This window comes from Oryza sativa, chromosome 9 (genome assembly GCF_034140825.1).
Source record: "Oryza sativa Japonica Group chromosome 9, ASM3414082v1".
In the NCBI taxonomy this organism is placed as follows: Eukaryota; Viridiplantae; Streptophyta; class Magnoliopsida; order Poales; family Poaceae; genus Oryza; species Oryza sativa.
This window is the reverse complement of record NC_089043.1, coordinates 18,652,033-18,673,690: the sequence shown is the minus strand read 5'-3', so window position 1 is coordinate 18,673,690 and position 21,658 is coordinate 18,652,033. Positions and strand designations below refer to the sequence as shown.

General features: G+C 48.3%; 5 protein-coding genes across 5 annotated transcripts; all 5 read left to right on the top strand.

Annotated features, from left to right (window-relative positions):
• The first annotated feature begins 1,211 nt into the window (after positions 1-1,211).
• On the top strand, positions 1,212-1,898 carry LOC4347009 (uncharacterized protein OsI_030282). Its single transcript, XM_015755232.3, has one exon. It carries the CDS (start codon positions 1,292-1,294, stop codon positions 1,694-1,696), a length of 405 nt encoding a protein of 134 aa, XP_015610718.1. The 5' UTR covers positions 1,212-1,291; the 3' UTR covers positions 1,697-1,898.
• A 1,324-nt stretch (positions 1,899-3,222) lies between these two features.
• On the top strand, positions 3,223-4,024 carry LOC9267115 (uncharacterized protein OsI_030282). The gene has a single exon (XM_015755231.3). It carries the CDS (start codon positions 3,296-3,298, stop codon positions 3,698-3,700), a length of 405 nt encoding a protein of 134 aa, XP_015610717.1. The 5' UTR covers positions 3,223-3,295; the 3' UTR covers positions 3,701-4,024.
• Positions 4,025-16,670: 12,646 nt separating this feature from the next.
• LOC107278178 (uncharacterized protein OsI_031781) lies at positions 16,671-17,403 on the top strand. Its single transcript, XM_015755229.3, has one exon. The coding sequence runs from the start codon at positions 16,765-16,767 to the stop codon at positions 17,167-17,169; it is 405 nt and encodes a 134-aa protein (XP_015610715.1). The 5' UTR covers positions 16,671-16,764; the 3' UTR covers positions 17,170-17,403.
• A 1,280-nt stretch (positions 17,404-18,683) lies between these two features.
• Positions 18,684-19,419, top strand: LOC9271263 (uncharacterized protein OsI_031781). The gene has a single exon (XM_015755899.3). It carries the CDS (start codon positions 18,781-18,783, stop codon positions 19,183-19,185), a length of 405 nt encoding a protein of 134 aa, XP_015611385.1. The 5' UTR covers positions 18,684-18,780; the 3' UTR covers positions 19,186-19,419.
• Positions 19,420-20,699: 1,280 nt separating this feature from the next.
• Positions 20,700-21,435, top strand: LOC136351652 (uncharacterized protein OsI_031781). Its single transcript, XM_066303911.1, has one exon. The coding sequence runs from the start codon at positions 20,797-20,799 to the stop codon at positions 21,199-21,201; it is 405 nt and encodes a 134-aa protein (XP_066160008.1). The 5' UTR covers positions 20,700-20,796; the 3' UTR covers positions 21,202-21,435.
• The last annotated feature ends 223 nt before the right edge of the window (positions 21,436-21,658 follow it).

Here is a 21,658-nt window from a genome sequence, read left to right as displayed (position 1 = left end):
CGTGCATCAACGCTTCGATATATGCACACATATAAGACTGTTGTTGGGCGACTGTTATTTGCCGAGATTCCATATAAAATAACCATAGGACTTGTGACGAGACCTTTCGGTTTGCCCAAAACCTCCATGTTAAATATCCCGCTTCCTAGGCATCTTGCATTTAGATAGGTTGCAAACCGCCTTGAATCAATAGCACAACTGCGCTAGCCTCCTTGTTTCAGCCGCTGGACATATTCAAAGAGTTAGCCAAAGAAATATTTATGTACGTAGCTCCCTATTCGGCGTGCCCTTCAGTAAAACGGGCATGATTTTTTCATCCGAATTCTTTTTAGGACTTACGACAACCCGCCATGTCTTTTTTTCCGCCATAAGTACCATATGAGCGGATAAAACTAGAACAAGAGCATCATACCCGGAGCTGTCCAAGTGCAAAGCACTTCCTATCTCAAATACGACTGCTTCGTCGTAACCCTTAGCGAGTAACGTGGCATATTCACCATAGATGTCCACGACATTTACTTCTCGTTTGCTCTATACGCTCTAAGGCTGCCTTTTTGGCATCCGGAGAAAAAAATCCCTCGTTCGCCGCGCGCACGCTTCTCGAACTGCTAAACGGTGTGTTTTTCGCAAGACAATTCAACACAAAAGTTGGTTAAAAAATCCTACTAATCCATTTTTAAGGTATAAAATAATTAACACTCAACTAATCATACGCTGATGACTCACCCTTTTTTGCGTATATTCTCTTTTCCCCTCCTCACAAACACACCCTAAGTAACATTGGCGAAGTTTGATGCCTAGGAACCTGAATGATATGTTTATAGCTTCACATGCTATTGGAACTTTAGTGACCGTTGCGTAGACTCGTATAAGAATCGCTGATGACCTTGTCGAATTTGTTGCCAAAGTGGTTCTTACCTTTGTTTTTCTTTGACAACACCCCTCGAAACGTCGTTCATGCTCATTCGCGTACCTATTGCCAACCGGACAATGTGTTATAAGCCATTAACATCTTGCGTACATATAAATTTCATATCGGGGTTGTGGAAGTCCAGATTTGGATCCTGCAGGCTCAGTCAGGACAAGAGATAGCATGCACTGCGGACCGAACACTTGGCACACATGCATGCAACCAATCAATTTTGGACCATGAAGCTCTCTTGGCCTTTGGTTATCATGGTACATGTTTCCCTATTTAAAGCCCCGATGATCCCTACAAACTCACACAGCAAATCCGCACGCTGTAGCAACATCTTCCAACATTGAAAGATCCCTGTCCAGTTCATTAGCAATGGCCAAAGCCGTCGCCCTACTCCTTGCAGCCATCGCGGCATCGGCCGTGTTAGTGCAAGTGGAATGCGACGCCCCCGTCGAGAAGAGCTTCAACAAGGCCCTCCTCGCCCCTGTCGATAAGCGCTTGGATGAGGCAGCTCAGGCCATCAACGAGGCCGCCGACTCCGTTGTGGCTGCTGCCCCACCAGCGAAAAAGGATGAAGTTGAAGCTGCCACGTGGAAGCGGAGAATCTTCGCCATAACTGCTCTCGGGATGGCCCAAGGAGATGAGAAGAAAGTTGCTGCAACTTCACTTGCCTACAAGAAAGCAGCTAAAGCTGTCCTCGATGCCGCCCCAGCTGACAAGTTTAAGTTGATGGATGAATCCTTCAAAGTGGCTGTTATGCAGGTAATCGCATCATGAGCCACACGCCAACCATCAATAAAGGTCTACTACTACATCGCCGACATTGGTAGACGATCGGACACGTACCGAGTATCAACGGTTATTTATGTAATAAATGTCGTGCAACTCATTCCATTCTCTCCATTTGTAAGAGCACCAGGGGAAAAAAAATAATCCGGTGCCATCTAACATTTCTAGTTCAAAATGTCGATCCTTGGCACTTGGCGGAACTTTTCTTTTCCATGAAATCCTTTGAATGATTCTTTAAACAAAAGTATGGAGTAAAAATATCTTATGTAAGAAATTACATAAACCGGACCAGCTTGCGTGCATCAACGCTTCGATATATGCACACATATAAGACTGTTGTTGGGCGACTGTTATTTGCCGAGATTCCATATAAAATAACCATAGGACTTGTGACGAGACCTTTCGGTTTGCCCAAAACCTCCATGTTAAATATCCCGCTTCCTAGGCATCTTGCATTTAGATAGGTTGCAAACCGCCTTGAATCAATAGCACAACTGCGCTAGCCTCCTTGTTTCAGCCGCTGGACATATTCAAAGAGTTAGCCAAAGAAATATTTATGTACGTAGCTCCCTATTCGGCGTGCCCTTCAGTAAAACGGGCATGATTTTTTCATCCGAATTCTTTTTAGGACTTACGACAACCCGCCATGTCTTTTTTTCCGCCATAAGTACCATATGAGCGGATAAAACTAGAACAAGAGCATCATACCCGGAGCTGTCCAAGTGCAAAGCACTTCCTATCTCAAATACGACTGCTTCGTCGTAACCCTTAGCGAGTAACGTGGCATATTCACCATAGATGTCCACGACATTTACTTCTCGTTTGCTCTATACGCTCTAAGGCTGCCTTTTTGGCATCCGGAGAAAAAAATCCCTCGTTCGCCGCGCGCACGCTTCTCGAACTGCTAAACGGTGTGTTTTTCGCAAGACAATTCAACACAAAAGTTGGTTAAAAAATCCTACTAATCCATTTTTAAGGTATAAAATAATTAACACTCAACTAATCATACGCTGATGACTCACCCTTTTTTGCGTATATTCTCTTTTCCCCTCCTCACAAACACACCCTAAGTAACATTGGCGAAGTTTGATGCCTAGGAACCTGAATGATATGTTTATAGCTTCACATGCTATTGGAACTTTAGTGACCGTTGCGTAGACTCGTATAAGAATCGCTGATGACCTTGTCGAATTTGTTGCCAAAGTGGTTCTTACCTTTGTTTTTCTTTGACAACACCCCTCGAAACGTCGTTCATGCTCATTCGCGTACCTATTGCCAACCGGACAATGTGTTATAAGCCATTAACATCTTGCGTACATATAAATTTCATATCGGGGTTGTGGAAGTCCAGATTTGGATCCTGCAGGCTCAGTCAGGACAAGAGATAGCATGCACTGCGGACCGAACACTTGGCACACATGCATGCAACCAATCAATTTTGGACCATGAAGCTCTCTTGGCCTTTGGTTATCATGGTACATGTTTCCCTATTTAAAGCCCCGATGATCCCTACAAACTCACACAGCAAATCCGCACGCTGTAGCAACATCTTCCAACATTGAAAGATCCCTGTCCAGTTCATTAGCAATGGCCAAAGCCGTCGCCCTACTCCTTGCAGCCATCGCGGCATCGGCCGTGTTAGTGCAAGTGGAATGCGACGCCCCCGTCGAGAAGAGCTTCAACAAGGCCCTCCTCGCCCCTGTCGATAAGCGCTTGGATGAGGCAGCTCAGGCCATCAACGAGGCCGCCGACTCCGTTGTGGCTGCTGCCCCACCAGCAAAAAAGGATGAAGTTGAAGCTGCCACGTGGAAGCGGAGAATCTTCGCCATAACTGCTCTCGGGATGGCCCAAGGAGATGAGAAGAAAGTTGCTGCAACTTCACTTGCCTACAAGAAAGCAGCTAAAGCTGTCCTCGATGCCGCCCCAGCTGACAAGTTTAAGTTGATGGATGAATCCTTCAAAGTGGCTGTTATGCAGGTAATCGCATCATGAGCCACACGCCAACCATCAATAAAGGTCTACTACTACATCGCCGACATTGGTAGACGACCGGACACGTACCGAGTATCAACGGTTATTTATGTAATAAATGTCGTGCAATCAATTCTACTCATTCCATTCTCTCCATTTGTAAGAGCACAAGGTGGAAAAAAAATAATCCGGTGCCATCTAACATTTCTAGTTCAAAATGTCGATCCTTGGCACTTGGCGGAACTTTTCTTTTCCATGAAATCCTTTGAATGATTCTTTAAACAAAAGTATGGAGTAAAAATATCTTATGTAAGAAATTACATAAACCGGACCAGCTTGCGTGCATCAACGCTTCGATATATGCACACATATAAGACTGTTGTTGGACGACTGTTATTTGCCGAGATTCCATGTAAAATAACCATAGGACTTGTGACGAGATCTTTCGGTTTGCCCAAAACCTCCATGTTAAATATCCCGCTTCCTAGGCATCTTGCATTTGGATAGGTTGCAAAGCGCCTTGAATCAATAGCACAACTGCGCTAGCCTCCTTGTTTCAGCCGCTGGACCTATTCAAAGAGTTAGCCAAAAAAATATTTATGTACGTAGCTCCCTATTCGGCGTGCCCTTCAGTAAAACGGGCATGAATTTTTCATCCGAATTCTTTTTAGGACTTACGACAACCCGCCATGTCTTTTTTTCCGCCATAAGTACCATATGAGCGGCTAAAACTAGAACAAGAGCATCATACCCGGCGCCGTCCAATTGCAAAGCACTTCCTATCTCCAATACGACTGCTTCATCGTAACCCTTAGCGAGTAACGTGGCATATTCACCATAGATGTCCACGACATTTACTTCTCGTTTGCTCTATACGCTCTAAGGCTGCCTTTTTGGCATCCGGAGAAAAAAATCCCTCGTTCGCTGTCACGTCCTGATAAATTCATCCCAAAATAAAAATCATCTTCTAAAAGGAATAATAGAATTAATTAAAATTCGAAAAGAAATTGGCAAACCTTAAAATACGTACAAGAAAAATTCAAATGTGACCCGGAGAATTTTTGTTAAATTCTCCTTGGTCTAAAAGGAGCCCTCAAATTTTAGTGGAATTTTCAGAGCACAAATAATAATTGAAAAGAAATAAACAAAGTTGAAAAGGTTTATAAAAAGAAAAACCCTAAAAGAAGTCTTCTTTCCCCCCCTTCCTCTCTTGGGCCGGCTCGGCCCAACTCTCCCTCCCTCTCTCTCCTCTCCTCCGCGGCCCATCGGCCTCCCCCGCGCGCGCGCGCCGCTGACAGGCGGGCCCGCCCGCCACTCTCGCTGACGGGTGGGACCCACCTGTCATCGCCTTCCTCCCGCCGCGCCCGCCGCCGCGCCCGTGCCCTAGCGCCGCCGCCGCCGCGGATTCCGCCGCATCCCGCCTTCCCCGCGCGCCTTAATGAGAGGGGAATCATTCCCCGCGATTCCCTCTCCCGATCCCCCCTCTTTTCCCTCTCTCTCTCCCTCGGATTCGTTCGAAATCGCGCCCGCAATCGTCGCCGGCGTCTTCAATGGAGCCGAGATCCCCGCGGCCGTTTCCTCCCTCTCCGGCCGCGTTCTCCCCCTCTCGGTGCTATATAATTGCTCCCCGAGCTCCGCTCTTCCGTTTCCGCCGCTCGCCGCTCGCTCTCGCCGTCGGATTCGTGCTCGCGCCGTGCTCCTCTCTCTCCGCCGTCGCCGCCGAGCTCCGTTCCGCCGCCGCCGCCGCTCCGGACTTCCTCCTTACTCGGCGACACCACCATTCGCTTCGCCGTGTTGCCGCCGACCCCGTCCGCCGCTCCGCTTCGTCCGCCGACTGCCGGAGCACCGTCGCCCTCGGCATCCCGAACCGCGCCGTCGTCTCCCTCCGCTCCGGTTCGCCGCCGACGTCGCTCCGGTCCTCCTCCCGACTCGGCGACACCTCCCTCGGCATCGCCGCATCGCCGTCGACCTCGTCCGCGCCTCCGTTTCGCTCGCCGACCGTCGGAGCACCGTCGTCATCGTCATCCCGAGCCGCGCCGCCGTCTCCCTCCGCTCCGGCCGCCGTTCTCGTCGTCGTCGTTGTCCCGGGGTGAGCCGAGGACCGCCGTTCGCCTTCCCCCTTCCCTCCTCTCTCTCGGGCGCCGCTCCGCCGCGCCGATGGTCGCCGGCGGTGACCATCGGGGCGCGGGCGCGTCGCTCCCGTCGGCCGCGCCGGCGAGGCCGCCCTCGGGCGCGCCCTCGCGGCTGCCAAGTGGGCCCGGCCGTCAGCCGCCCGCGCCCGCGGGTGCGGCTGACGCGCGGGACCCACGGCGTCGACCGCCGCCAGCCGCGTGCGCCCGGTCCACCGTGGACCGTGGGGCTGACGCGTGGGCCCCACTCCCCGTGGACCCGGTCCGCGCGTCCCCTCCCTCGGCTGACGCAATAATCCGTTTTTTTTTAATTAAAATTTAAATGAAGAAATTCGCAAATATCCATTTAAAGAGCATATAAACTTCAAATGGCCATATCTTGGCCATTTGAACTCGGAATTGGACCGTTCAAGTCTCTAATTTTTCCTTAAGAAGTAAAGAACCCATTTTTGTGCTTTGTTCCTGCTTGTTGTTTGGAGTTTATTAGAGTAAAAGTCTTTTTCTTTTTCCGTTGGTCGTGTAGACGCCGCAGCTTCGGAAGATCCGCTCTTCGTGGAAGTTGAAGCCGTCGTTTGGGAAAGCGAGCAAGGCAAGTCACATCATCCTTGAGCATATTGAATCCCAGTTTATAAAATTATTTTGATTTAAATTAATGCATTACCGCTTTATTTAAATTCCCGCGTTATCACTGTTTTATTTAGCCATGCCTATTTACCTTTGTTATGACCATATTATTATTGTCATTGTTATTATTATTACCTTGTTCACCCTAGACAAACAAAACCTCAACTAGTGGACACTCTACTCATGGTATCCCTAGTTTGACTTTAGGTAGATGCTTCGCAATTTAATTAGGCAACATTAGGTGGTTTTATAATTTTAGACTTTGGGAATTCTCATCTCATTTGGACACTATGGAATTGTTGGATTATGGTGGAATTGGACATACACCTCTCTTCCTCTTTCAAAACCCCTAAAACCTGTTTTCGGTGGGGTTTGGGTGCATGCCAGTTATGGGAAGTAGCACCCCGGCCACTATAAGGACTAAAGCTCGGGCCTCTGTTGCAAAGCACTACCGTACTTCCACATGTCTAATGGGTAAGGCTTAGTTTGTGGCTCAGTCTAGTCATAAACAAAAGTACACGGATTGGAGATGGATGAAGTCGGGCTTCGATGGACATTCTCCAGGGCAAATGAAGGCTACACGAGCTGCGGCCCGGTAGTCGAGATGTCATACGGCGGAGGGTTGGTGCCCAATGCTAGGGGCTCAGTTCTACCTGCCTGTCCCGGGTATCCCGGCCGTAGGTAGGATTGGGTCGGTACTCTTGTCTAAGGCTAGGATGGGTTGGAAACTATGTCACGTCTTCCGTCCGTATACCGTGGTGGTATGTGGCACGTGGCAACACGTGAGGGAGAGGTGTCTTGTGGGTAAAGATGTACACCTCTGATCAGAGTAAATCTATTCGAATAGCCGAGCCCTCGGATATGGGCAAGCCTAGCAATGTACCCAGGTCAGTGTTTCAATTCTTAAAATTTGCTCAACAACTAAAATATGGAATGGTTGGCCTGGGTTGGCTTGGGACGAGCTGGAACCCAGGTCGGGTTGCCAGTTCGGTCCAAATCATCGTAGGCCTTGGGTTAAGGCAGGTTCGTGAGGGTTCACGGCCTTGTTTAATAATACTGTGTAGCTCTAAGATCGTCTTTACAAAATGGCTTTGGGCAACTAAGTGACTTTTAAATGCTGTTTACTGCAAAACCTAACCCCTATTATTATCCCCTTGTACTCCCTTGCATTAATCATGCATTCTCCGGTGTGTCTTGCTGAGTACTGTGGTTGTACTCATTCTTGCTCAATCCTTCCCCTCTTCAGTAAGAGAAGCTTTGGAGAAGAAGTCTTAGGTGGAGTCCTGGCTTATACCCCAGTTGAGCGCCTGTGAAGATGGAGCCGTAGGCCCGCTAGTCCGCTGCTGTTTATTTTTGATTGTCAGGCCTGAAGCGCCTTTGTAATAATGTAAATATTATCGATATAATAAAGATGTGTCTTTTATATCATGTTTGTATGGTGTACCCCGGCTTTTCCTGGGACGGGGATTAATACACTAGCGTTCGGGAAAAGGCAATTTTCCCGGTCGCGACATTCGCCGCGCGCACGCTTCTCGAACTGCTAAACGGTGTGTTTTTCGCAAGACAATTCAACACAAAAGTTGGTTAAAAAATCCTACTAATCCATTTTTAAGGTATAAAATAATTAACACTCAACTAATCATACGCTGATGACTCACCCTTTTTTGCGTATATTCTCTTTTCCCCTCCTCACAAACACACCCTAAGTAACATTGGCGAAGTTTGATGCCTAGGAACCTGAATGATATGTTTATAGCTTCACATGCTATTGGAACTTTAGTGACCGTTGCGTAGACTCGTATAAGAATCGCTGATGACCTTGTCGAATTTGTTGCCAAAGTGGTTCTTACCTTTGTTTTTCTTTGACAACACCCCTCGAAACGTCGTTCATGCTCATTCGCGTACCTATTGCCAACCGGACAATGTGTTATAAGCCATTAACATCTTGCGTACATATAAATTTCATATCGGGGTTGTGGAAGTCCAGATTTGGATCCTGCAGGCTCAGTCAAGACAAGAGATAGCATGCACTGCGGACCGAACACTTGGCACACATGCATGCAACCAATCAATTTTGGACCATGAAGCTTTCCGGTCGATCGGCCACGAGTCCACTCTGCCGGCTTGTCTTCGCCACTGCCATTGCTGATAACAACAACGACTTCACCGCCGGCCTGCCTCCGTCGCCGCCGAGTGGTGCCTCCGCCTACACGGCTGGCCTATTATGCCGCCGCTGTTGGGCATCTACGACTTCACCGCCGGCTTGCCTCCGTCGCCGCCGAGTGGTACCTCCGCCTACACGGCTGGCCTATTATGCCGCCGCTGTTGGGCGTCTACGACTTCACCGCCGGCCTGCCTCCGTCGCCGCCGAGTGGTGCCTCCGCCTACACGGTTGGCCTATTATGCCGCCGCTGTTGGGCGTCTACGACTTCACCGCCGGCCTGCCTCCGTTGCCGCCGACTGGTGCCTCCGCCTACACGGCTGGCCTATTATGCCGCCGCTGTTGGGCGTCTACGACTTCACCGCCGGCTTGCCTCCGTCGCCGCCGAGTGGTGCCTCCGCCTACACGGCTGGCCTATTATGCCGCCGCTGTTGGGCGTCTACGACTTCACCGCCGGCCTGCCTCCGTTGCCGCCGACTGGTGCCTCCGCCTACACGGCTGGCCTATTATGCCGTCGCTGTTGGGCGTCTACGACTTCACCGCCGGCCTGCCTCCGTCGCCGCCGATTGGTGCCTCCGCCTACACGGCTGGCCTATTATGCCGCCGCTGTTGGGCGTCTATGACTTCACCGCCGGCCTGCCTCCGTCGCCGCCGATTGGTGCCTCCGCCTACACGGCTGGCCTATTATGCCGCCGCTGTTGGGCGTCTACGACTTCACCGCCGGCCTGCCTCCGTCGCCGCCGAGTGGTGCCTCCGCCTACACGGCTGGCCTATTATGCCGCTGCTGTTGGGCGTCTACATCTTCACCGCCGGCCTGCCTCCGTCGCCGCCGAGTGGTGCCTTCGCCTACACGGCTGGCATATTATGCCGCTGCTGTTGGGCGTCTACGACTTCACCGCCGGCCTGCCTCCGTCGCCGCCGATTGGTGCCTCCGCCTACACGGCTGGCCTATTATGCCGCCGCTGTTGGGCGTCTACGACTTCACCGCCGGCCTGCCTCCGTCGCCGCCGACTGGAGTCCCCGCCTATACGGTTGGTTGGTCACACCACCGTTCATGGGCGTCCACGTCTTCACCGCCGGCCTGCCTCCGTCGCCGCCGATTGGTGCCTCCGCCTACACGGCTGGCCTATTATGCCGCCGCTGTTGGGCGTCTATGACTTCACCGCCGGCCTGCCTCCGTCGCCGCCGACTGGTGCCTCCGCCTACACGGCTGGCCTATTATGCCGCCGCTGTTGGGCGTCTACGACTTCACCGCCGGCCTGCCTCCGTCGCCGCCGACTGGAGTCCCCGCCTATACGGTTGGTTGGTCACACCACCGTTCATGGGCGTCCACGTCTTCACCGCCGGCCTGCCTCCGTCGCCGCCGATTGGTGCCTCCGCCTACACGGCTGGCCTATTATGCCGCCGCTGTTGGGCGTCTATGACTTCACCGCCGGCCTGCCTCCGTCGCCGCCGACTGGTGCCTCCGCCTACACGGTTGGCCTATTATGCCGCCGCTGTTGGGCGTCTACGACTTCACCACCGGCCTGCCTCCGTCACCGCCGAGTGGTGTCCTCGCCTATACGGTTGGTTGGTCACACCACCGTTCATGGGCGTCCACGTCTTCACCGCCGGCCTGCCTCCGTCGCCGCCGAGTGGTGCCTCCGCCTACACGGCTGGCCTATTATGCCGCCGCTGTTGGGCGTCTACGACTTCACCGCCGGCCTGCCTCCGTCACCGCCGAGTGGTGCCTCCGCCTACACGGCTGGCCTATTATGCCGCCGCTGTTGGGCGTCTACGACTTCACCGCCGGCCTGCCTCTGCCGCCACTGACTGGTGTTTTTGCCTATACGGTTGGCGGACTCCGCCGCTGTTAATGGGCTTCATCATCTGCACCACTGGCTTGGTTCCGCTGGCGCCGACTGGTGTTTTTGTCACCATTGATGGACTGCTTTATTCCCACATCGGCTACTTTTGCTGTCATCGAGGGAATACGACAAAGCTAAGTCATCATTTATTTTATTCTTTATATGATATTTTGCCTTTTCCTTTGCCTCACTACCACAACTGGTTCGCCGTTGACTAGTGAGTCGGGGGCTATAGATGTTATATCGTATTTTTTAAACAATTTTCATAATATTTATCTTGATTGCTTGCGACATAATCTGAGTACAAAAGTACCTATCGAGTTATGGAGTTCTATCTTCCTATGCTTTCCGTTTGGTTTGCCAATGGATGGTTGCCTTTGGGCCGATTCCTAGCACCCGGGGGCTCGTTGGATGGACCGAGTAACGCAAGGTGCTAAGTATTACTCGGAAGAAATCAAAAGCATAGAGATAATATAATTTATTTTCTGCTCTTAATAATTGCAAAAGTACCTGAGTAGTAAATTCTGATCCGTGAAACTTTGTTCCATTAATGACGAACTCATGTCACTCATATCCATGTTTGGGAAATGCCTAGGCCGACTCCCGATGCTTGGGGGCTATGACTAGTCAGACAGAGTGTTTAAACGTACAGAGTCATCTGCTCGGGGAAATCAAAATTGACAAGAGGAGAAATACATATTTATAAATATTTTAAAATACTTGATTTTTTCTCGAGTATTATATTTATATCAGATACTACTCATCCTATATGTTTGTTCTGCAGGATCCAGATCCAGATATGCATAAAAGGGATTCATGGCTTTAAGCTTATCTCTTACGCTCCAGGAATGGATCAGTCAGAACACCACCACCGGCTCGCCTCGACCGCCGCCGACTGGTGTTTCCGCCTGCACGGCTGGCCTATTATGCCGCCGTTGTTGGGCGTCTACGTCTTCACCGACCGGCTTGCCTTCGCCGCCGCCAACTGGTGTTTCCGCCTGCACGGCTGGCCTATTATGCCGCCGTTGTTGGGCGTCTACGTCTTCACCGACCGGCTTGCCTTCGCCGCCGCCGACTGGTGTTTCCGCCTGCACGGCTGACTTATTATGCCGCCGTTGTTGGGCGTCTACGTCTTCACCGACCGGCTGCCTCGACCGCCGCCGACTGGTGTTTCCGCCTGCACGGCTGGCCTATTATGCTGCCGTTGTTGGGCGTCTACGTCTTCACCGACCGGCCGCCTCGTCCGCCGCCGACTGGTGCTTCCGCCTGCACGGCTGACTTATTATGCTGCCGTTGTTGGGCGTCTACGTCTTCACCGACCGGCCGCCGCATCCGCCGCTGACTGGTGTCACCGCCTGCACGGCTGGCCTGTTATAACGCCAACTGATGCTATCTTCTTCACGGCTGGCTACATCACCGTCACTACTAATAGGCATCGGTATCTTCAACACAAGCTGCCTACGTTTGCCATGGCTGCCGACTGGTTTCTTCACTTCCATGGCTGCATGATTCTGCCAGTGTTGATTGGCCTTACCATCTTCATCGCCGGTCGTCTCGTCTACTGCTGACTAGTGCCCTCGCCTCTACATCTGGTTTATACAGCTACCACTACTGATGAACATCATCGTCTTCCGTCGCCGACTGGTTATGCTGTCGCCGACTAGTGCTTTTATCTTCACAACTGCGCGTCTTCACTACCAGTTTGCTTCTGTTGCCGACGACTCGTGTTCACTTCATCACGGCAATGCAACTTTGTCATCATGGTAGAGCGACTTCATCTTTATTATCTTCGGCACTGGCAAACTCTATTGCTGCTACTTCGCAAGTTTTGCTACTTCACCAACCACGACGTCTTTGTGAGCCTCGACATCTCGGCATGCGATGCCATGTTATTTTACTACAACAAGAGGCTCTCCAATATTCAGGATTTCTACTTGGACATCTTCAACACATATCTTCAATCAAGCAATGACTACTCGACGACAAGAAGCTATAATTCTCGACTCTATGTTCAGTTGTTTCCCAACTAACCAAAGAGTCGGGGGCTACACAAATACAAGGCTCAAAATTTGACAAATTTTATGTCAAGCTGAAGAAATCAATTCATCAACCAACGAGTCAACTCCAGGAGTCATTATCTTCATCTTTGATTCAGAGCAGACATTCTACTTCAACAACTTGAAATATTTCGGTTTGGACGAGTTGGACAACAACATCAACTCTCCTCCAAGTGAAGCATCTACAACAGCTATAACATTAATTTGATGGATTATTGTCACTGACATCATCACCAGCACCTCTGCTTCATCGGCCCTGACATCTCCGCTGTTGCTAATAGATGATTATGTTTTCGCCGACTTATTATTTCACCTTCACGGTTGACCTACTATGCAAATGCCGATGAGCGTCTTTGTCATTATCATTGGTTGCTACACTGCTATTGGCTGGATCACCAACATTGTCATCTTCATCATGTCGGTTGCGTTTGTCGTCGTCAACTATTTTCTTCATCTTCATGATTGGTGGATTTCGTTATTGCCTTTGATACGTGTCTACATCTTCACCGTCGGCTTGCTTTCGTCACCACCGACTGGTATCCTCGCCTTCACGGATGGCTTATTATGTCGCCACTAATGGGCATCTTCATCTTCTTCACCGGCTGCCTCATCTGTCACCGACTGATTATTTCGCCACCATGGCTGCTCAATTTTGTCGATGTTGCTAGATGCCTTCATCTTCACTGTTGGCTGACTTGTCTGCTGCCGACTGGTTTCTTCGCTCCACGGCTGTGCAACTTCATCACTTTTGATTGCTACCATCAATGGACAATTGTGACTACGACAGAAGGACAAGCTATATGCTCAGGGGCTTACTAGCTCAAACACAAGTATCATACCTTCAATTTGGACTTGTTCCGGATACATTCCACATGGATTCATAGTCATGAGTCTATTTTCTATGCTTAAAGACTGGACCAATTATTATTCCCCGTAAGGGCTATCAACCGAATACTTGCGCCAGTCGGGATTCAATTATTATATTTATTTTGGAGTATCCCATAAGGGATAATCATTCAGATCAGAAGCTATTCATATGAGCTACACTTGGTCTATATTACCCAGAAGATTTATTACTCGGGAGCATGTTACATGCGTCATCCTTTAAAGGGTGTCGAAGGCGTATTTTTTGGCCTAGGCCTAATATGTCTGCAGCCTATATTTTCAGGTGTGGCCTGTCACGTTCTTTTAGGGACTTAGGCACTTTTCGCTTAGGCCAAAGTGCGCGTGATCAAGTGCCCAATACCTTAAAATCCTTTTATACCGCAGTTACTCGACTTTTTAGGAGTTGGTACAATGCATCTTAAAAGGTGTCAAACAGTAAAGCTTTATATAGCTGCCCCGCTGACTTTTTTATATAGTCAAGGTGCTGTTTGGGTTTATCAAGCAATTGATTGGATACAATATCATTGCTTTTTGCCACGTAAGTGTGCATTTTTATTGACCAATATTATGGCTTAGGCTGATTATATATTATGGTCATTTTTCAGGCGGTTGGTAAATCCTTTATGAGTTTACTTACTCGGATTTTACACCACATATGCCATATATTTCCAGGTGTGGTGAAACCATGTGTCTTTTAGGGACTTAAGCACATCTGTTAAAGCATTGTGCGCATGGCGTATGCCCAATACTTTGGAAATTTCTTTATTCACAGCATTCAAGCTTCTTTATAGTTGTTTTGCTATGTGAACTTTCAAAGATGTTGTCAACTTTAGGTTGTACGCATCATATTTTGCCAAGCAGTCGGTATATCACTTGGATCATATTATTCGGGGATTCACACCGCATATACTATATATTGGTATCAAGTCACTTGGTTGACTATAATTATCAAAAACCACCCGGTTAATTGGATAACTTATTCCTTGACTATATGTTTGGTTTGTTCAGCTAACCACATAGTCGGGGGTTACACCTATCAGGTGCATCTATTCGATGCATCTGACTTTATTTTTTCAGCCCTCCACAGTCTTCTGATTTGGAAAAAGTACTCGGGAGATCATGGCGAAGATGATTGAAGCACTCGGCTTTGGAGTAATCTAGTTCGAGAGAAGATTATCTTTCCGACTGTGAAGGTCTCAGGGGCTACTGTGGAGATTATGGGTATCCCATACCCACACGGCATGGTTATCCGACTAGTTATAGGGGATAACTTATATTTATGTAATATGTAACAGATCATGACTTGGGTGTTACGTTTCCTTGTATATTACGGAACGGCCTAAAGTCCTGGTTTGATAATATTGTAAAGTAGATTTAGGAAACCGATACCGTATTGGTTAAGGTTTCTATCTTGTAATCCTGCCCCCCATCCTATATAAGGTGGGCAGGAGGCCCTCTAGGGGGCAGATGACACAACCTGATCGTCAGATCAATACACACCCGGCGGATTCAAATCCCCAAACAGGAGTAGGGTATTACCTCTTATTGAGAGGGCCTGAACCTGTCTAAATCCTTTGTCTCTGCATCCATCCACTTTTAGGTCTCGTGCGCTACCCCTTTTTATTATTGCCGAAATCATGTTTCGACAAAGGCCCTCCTCGCCACTGTCGATAAGCGCTTGGATGAGGCAGCTCAGGCCATCAACGAGGCCGCCGACTCCGTTGTGGCTGCTGCCCCACCAGCAAAAAAGGATGAAGTTGAAGCTGCCACGTGGAAGCGGAGAATGTTCGCCATAACTGCTCTCGGGATGGCCCAAGGAGATGAGAAGAAAGTTGCTGCAACTTCACTTGCCTACAAGAAAGCAGCTAAAGCTGTCCTCGATGCCGCCCCAGCTGACAAGTTTAAGTTGATGGATGAATCCTTCAAAGTGGCTGCTATGGAGGTAATCGCATCATGAGCCACACGCCAACCTTCATTAAAGGTCTACTGCTACACCGCCGACATTGGTAGACGACCAGACACGTACCGAGTATCAACGGTTATTTATGTAATAAATGTCGTGCAATCAATTCTACTCATTCCATTCTCTCCATTTGTAAGAGCACCAGGTGGAAAAAAAATATAAGACTGTTGTTGGGCGGCTGTTATTTGCCGAGATTCCATGTAAAATAACCATAGGACTTGTGACGAGATCTTTCGGTTTGCCCAAAACCTCCATGTCAAATATCCCGCTTCCTAGGCATCTTGCATTTAGATAGGTTGCAAACCGCCTTGAATCAAAAGCACAACTGCGCTAGCCTCCTTGTTTCAGCCGCTGGACCTATTCAAAGAGTTAGCCAAAGAAATATTTATGTACGTAGCTCCCTATTCGGCGTGCCCTTCAGTAAAACGGGCATGAATTTTTCATCCGAATTCTTTCTAGGACTTACGACAACCCGCCATGTCTTTTTTTCCGCCATAAGTACCATATGAGCGGCTAAAACTAGAACAAGAGCATCATACCCGGCGCCGTCCAAGTGAAAAGCACTTCCTATCTCAAATACGACTGCTTCGTCGTAACCCTTAGCGAGTAACGTGGCATATTCACCATCGATGTCCTCGACATTTACTTCTCCTTTGCTATATACGCTCTAAGGCTGCGTTTTTGGCATCCGGAGAAAAAAAATCCCTCGTTCGCCGCGCGCACGCTTCTCGAACTGCTAAACGGTGTGTTTTTCGCAAGACAATTCGGTACAAAAGTTGGTTAAAAAATCCTACTAATCAATTTTTAAGGTATAAAATAATTAACACTCAACTAATCATACGCTGATGACTCACCCTTTTTTGCGTATATTCTCTTTTCCCCTCCTCACAAACACACCGTAAGTAACATTGGCGAAGTTTGATGCCTAGGAACCTGAATGATATGTTTATAGCTTCACATGCTATTGGAACTTTAGTGACCGTTGCGTAGACTCGTATAAGAATCGCTGATGACCTTGTCGAATTTGTTGCCAAAGTGGTTCTTACCTTTGTTTTTCTTTGACAACACCCCTCGACACGTCGTTCATGCTCATTCGCGTACCTATTGCCAACCGGACAATGGGTTTTCTGCCCTTAACATCTTGCGTACATATAAATTTCATATCGGGGTTGTGGAAGTCCAGATTTGGATCTTGCAGGCTCAGTCAAGACAAAGGATAGCATGCACTACGGACCGAACACTTGGCACACATGCATGCAACCAATCAATTTTGGACCATGAAGCTCTCTTGGCCTTAGGTTATCATGGTACGTGTTTCCCTATTTAAAGCCCCGATGATCCCTACAAACTCACACAGCAAATCCGCGCGCAGTAGCAACATCTTCCAACATTGAAAGATCCCTGTCCAGTTCATTAGCAATGGCCAAAGCCGTCGCCCTACTCCTTGCAGCCATCGCGGCATCGGCCGTGTTAGTGCAAGTGGAATGCGACGCCCCCGTCGAGAAGAGCTTCAACAAGGCCCTCCTCGCCCCTGTCGATAAGCGCTTGGATGAGGCAACTCAGGCCATCAACGAGGCCGCCGACTCCGTTGTGGCTGCTGCCCCACCAGCAAAAAAGGATGAAGTTGAAGCTGCCACGTGGAAGCGGAGAATGTTCGCCTTTGCTGCTCTCGGGATGGCCCAAGGAGATGAGAAGAAAGTTGCTGCAACTTCACTTGCCTACAAGAAAGCAGCTAAAGCTGTCCTCGATGCCGCCCCAGCTGACAAGTTTAAGTTGATGGATGAATCCTTCAAAGTGGCTGCTATGGAGGTAATCGCATCATGAGCCACACGCCAACCTTCAATAAAGGTCTACTGCTACACCGCCGACATTGGTAGACGACCGGACACGTACCGAGTATCAACGGTTATTTATGTAATAAATGTCGTGCAATCAATTCTACTCATTCCATTCTCTCCATTTGTAAGAGCACCAGGTGGAAAAAAAATAATCCGGTGCCATCTAACATTTCTAGTTCAAAATGTCGATCCTTGGCACTTGGCGGAACTTTTTTTTTTCCATGAAATCCTTTGAATGATTCTTTAAACAAAAGTATGGAGTAAAAATATCTTATGTAAGAAATAACATAAACCGGACCAGCTTGCGTGCATCAACGCTTCGATATATGCACACATATAAGACTGTTGTTGGGCGGCTGTTATTTGCCGAGATTCCATGTAAAATAACCATAGGACTTGTGACGAGATCTTTCGGTTTGCCCAAAACCTCCATGTCAAATATCCCGCTTCCTAGGCATCTTGCATTTAGATAGGTTGCAAACCGCCTTGAATCAAAAGCACAACTGCGCTAGCCTCCTTGTTTCAGCCGCTGGACCTATTCAAAGAGTTAGCCAAAGAAATATTTATGTACGTAGCTCCCTATTCGGCGTGCCCTTCAGTAAAACGGGCATGAATTTTTCATCCGAATTCTTTCTAGGACTTACGACAACCCGCCATGTCTTTTTTTCCGCCATAAGTACCATATGAGCGGCTAAAACTAGAACAAGAGCATCATACCCGGCGCCGTCCAAGTGAAAAGCACTTCCTATCTCAAATACGACTGCTTCGTCGTAACCCTTAGCGAGTAACGTGGCATATTCACCATCGATGTCCTCGACATTTACTTCTCCTTTGCTATATACGCTCTAAGGCTGCGTTTTTGGCATCCGGAGAAAAAAAATCCCTCGTTCGCCGCGCGCACGCTTCTCGAACTGCTAAACGGTGTGTTTTTCGCAAGACAATTCGGTACAAAAGTTGGTTAAAAAATCCTACTAATCAATTTTTAAGGTATAAAATAATTAACACTCAACTAATCATACGCTGATGACTCACCCTTTTTTGCGTATATTCTCTTTTCCCCTCCTCACAAACACACCGTAAGTAACATTGGCGAAGTTTGATGCCTAGGAACCTGAATGATATGTTTATAGCTTCACATGCTATTGGAACTTTAGTGACCGTTGCGTAGACTCGTATAAGAATCGCTGATGACCTTGTCGAATTTGTTGCCAAAGTGGTTCTTACCTTTGTTTTTCTTTGACAACACCCCTCGACACGTCGTTCATGCTCATTCGCGTACCTATTGCCAACCGGACAATGGGTTTTCTGCCCTTAACATCTTGCGTACATATAAATTTCATATCGGGGTTGTGGAAGTCCAGATTTGGATCTTGCAGGCTCAGTCAAGACAAAGGATAGCATGCACTACGGACCGAACACTTGGCACACATGCATGCAACCAATCAATTTTGGACCATGAAGCTCTCTTGGCCTTAGGTTATCATGGTACGTGTTTCCCTATTTAAAGCCCCGATGATCCCTACAAACTCACACAGCAAATCCGCGCGCAGTAGCAACATCTTCCAACATTGAAAGATCCCTGTCCAGTTCATTAGCAATGGCCAAAGCCGTCGCCCTACTCCTTGCAGCCATCGCGGCATCGGCCGTGTTAGTGCAAGTGGAATGCGACGCCCCCGTCGAGAAGAGCTTCAACAAGGCCCTCCTCGCCCCTGTCGATAAGCGCTTGGATGAGGCAACTCAGGCCATCAACGAGGCCGCCGACTCCGTTGTGGCTGCTGCCCCACCAGCAAAAAAGGATGAAGTTGAAGCTGCCACGTGGAAGCGGAGAATGTTCGCCTTTGCTGCTCTCGGGATGGCCCAAGGAGATGAGAAGAAAGTTGCTGCAACTTCACTTGCCTACAAGAAAGCAGCTAAAGCTGTCCTCGATGCCGCCCCAGCTGACAAGTTTAAGTTGATGGATGAATCCTTCAAAGTGGCTGCTATGGAGGTAATCGCATCATGAGCCACACGCCAACCTTCAATAAAGGTCTACTGCTACACCGCCGACATTGGTAGACGACCGGACACGTACCGAGTATCAACGGTTATTTATGTAATAAATGTCGTGCAATCAATTCTACTCATTCCATTCTCTCCATTTGTAAGAGCACCAGGTGGAAAAAAAATAATCCGGTGCCATCTAACATTTCTAGTTCAAAATGTCGATCCTTGGCACTTGGCGGAACTTTTTTTTTTCCATGAAATCCTTTGAATGATTCTTTAAACAAAAGTATGGAGTAAAAATATCTTATGTAAGAAATAACATAAACCGGACCAGCTTGCGTGCATCAACGCTTCGATATATGCACACATATAAGACTGTTGTTGGGCGGCTGTTATTTGCCGAGATTCCATGTAAAATAACCATAGGACTTGTGACGAGATCTTTCGGTTTGCCCAAAACCTCCATGTCAAATATCCCGCTTCCTAGGCATCTTGCATTTAGATAGGTTGCAAACCGCCTTGAATCAAAAGCACAACTGCGCTAGCCTCCTTGTTTCAGCCGCTGGACCTATTCAAAGAGTTAGCCAAAGAAATATTTATGTACGTAGCTCCCTATTCGGCGTGCCCTTCAGTAAAACGGGCATGAATTTTTCATCCGAATTCTTTCTAGGACTTACGACAACCCGCCATGTCTTTTTTTCCGCCATAAGTACCATATGAGCGGCTAAAACTAGAACAAGAGCATCATACCCGGCGCCGTCCAAGTGAAAAGCACTTCCTATCTCAAATACGACTGCTTCGTCGTAACCCTTAGCGAGTAACGTGGCATATTCACCATCGATGTCCTCGACATTTACTTCTCCTTTGCTATATACGCTCTAAGGCTGCGTTTTTGGCATCCGGAGAAAAAAAATCCCTCGTTCGCCGCGCGCACGCTTCTCGAACTGCTAAACGGTGTGTTTTTCGCAAGACAATTCGGTACAAAAGTTGGTTAAAAAATCCTACTAATCAATTTTTAAGGTATAAAATAATTAACACTCAACTAATCATACGCTGATGACTCACCCTTTTTTGCGTATATTCTCTTTTCCCCTCCTCACAAACACACCGTAAGTAACATTGGCGAAGTTTGATGCCTAGGAACCTGAATGATATGTTTATAGCTTCACATGCTATTGGAACTTTAGTGACCGTTGCGTAGACTCGTATAAGAATCGCTGATGACCTTGTCGAATTTGTTGCCAAAGTGGTTCTTACCTTTGTTTTTCTTTGACAACACCCCTCGACACGTCGTTCATGCTCATTCGCGTACCTATTGCCAACCGGACAATGGGTTTTCTGCCCTTAACATCTTGCGTACATATAAATTTCATATCGGGGTTGTGGAAGTCCAGATTTGGATCTTGCAGGCTCAGTCAAGACAAAGGATAGCATGCACTACGGACCGAACACTTGGCACACATGCATGCAACCAATCAATTTTGGACCATGAAGCTCTCTTGGCCTTAGGTTATCATGGTACGTGTTTCCCTATTTAAAGCCCCGATGATCCCTACAAACTCACACAGCAAATCCGCGCGCAGTAGCAACATCTTCCAACATTGAAAGATCCCTGTCCAGTTCATTAGCAATGGCCAAAGCCGTCGCCCTACTCCTTGCAGCCATCGCGGCATCGGCCGTGTTAGTGCAAGTGGAATGCGACGCCCCCGTCGAGAAGAGCTTCAACAAGGCCCTCCTCGCCCCTGTCGATAAGCGCTTGGATGAGGCAACTCAGGCCATCAACGAGGCCGCCGACTCCGTTGTGGCTGCTGCCCCACCAGCAAAAAAGGATGAAGTTGAAGCTGCCACGTGGAAGCGGAGAATGTTCGCCTTTGCTGCTCTCGGGATGGCCCAAGGAGATGAGAAGAAAGTTGCTGCAACTTCACTTGCCTACAAGAAAGCAGCTAAAGCTGTCCTCGATGCCGCCCCAGCTGACAAGTTTAAGTTGATGGATGAATCCTTCAAAGTGGCTGCTATGGAGGTAATCGCATCATGAGCCACACGCCAACCTTCAATAAAGGTCTACTGCTACACCGCCGACATTGGTAGACGACCGGACACGTACCGAGTATCAACGGTTATTTATGTAATAAATGTCGTGCAATCAATTCTACTCATTCCATTCTCTCCATTTGTAAGAGCACCAGGTGGAAAAAAAATAATCCGGTGCCATCTAACATTTCTAGTTCAAAATGTCGATCCTTGGCACTTGGCGGAACTTTTTTTTTTCCATGAAATCCTTTGAATGATTCTTTAAACAAAAGTATGGAGTAAAAATATCTTATGTAAGAAATAACATAAACCGGACCAGCTTGCGTGCATCAACGCTTCGATATATGCACACATATAAGACTGTTGTTGGGCGGCTGTTATTTGCCGAGATTCCATGTAAAATAACCATAGGACTTGTGACGAGATCTTTCGGTTTGCCCAAAACCTCCATGTCAAATATC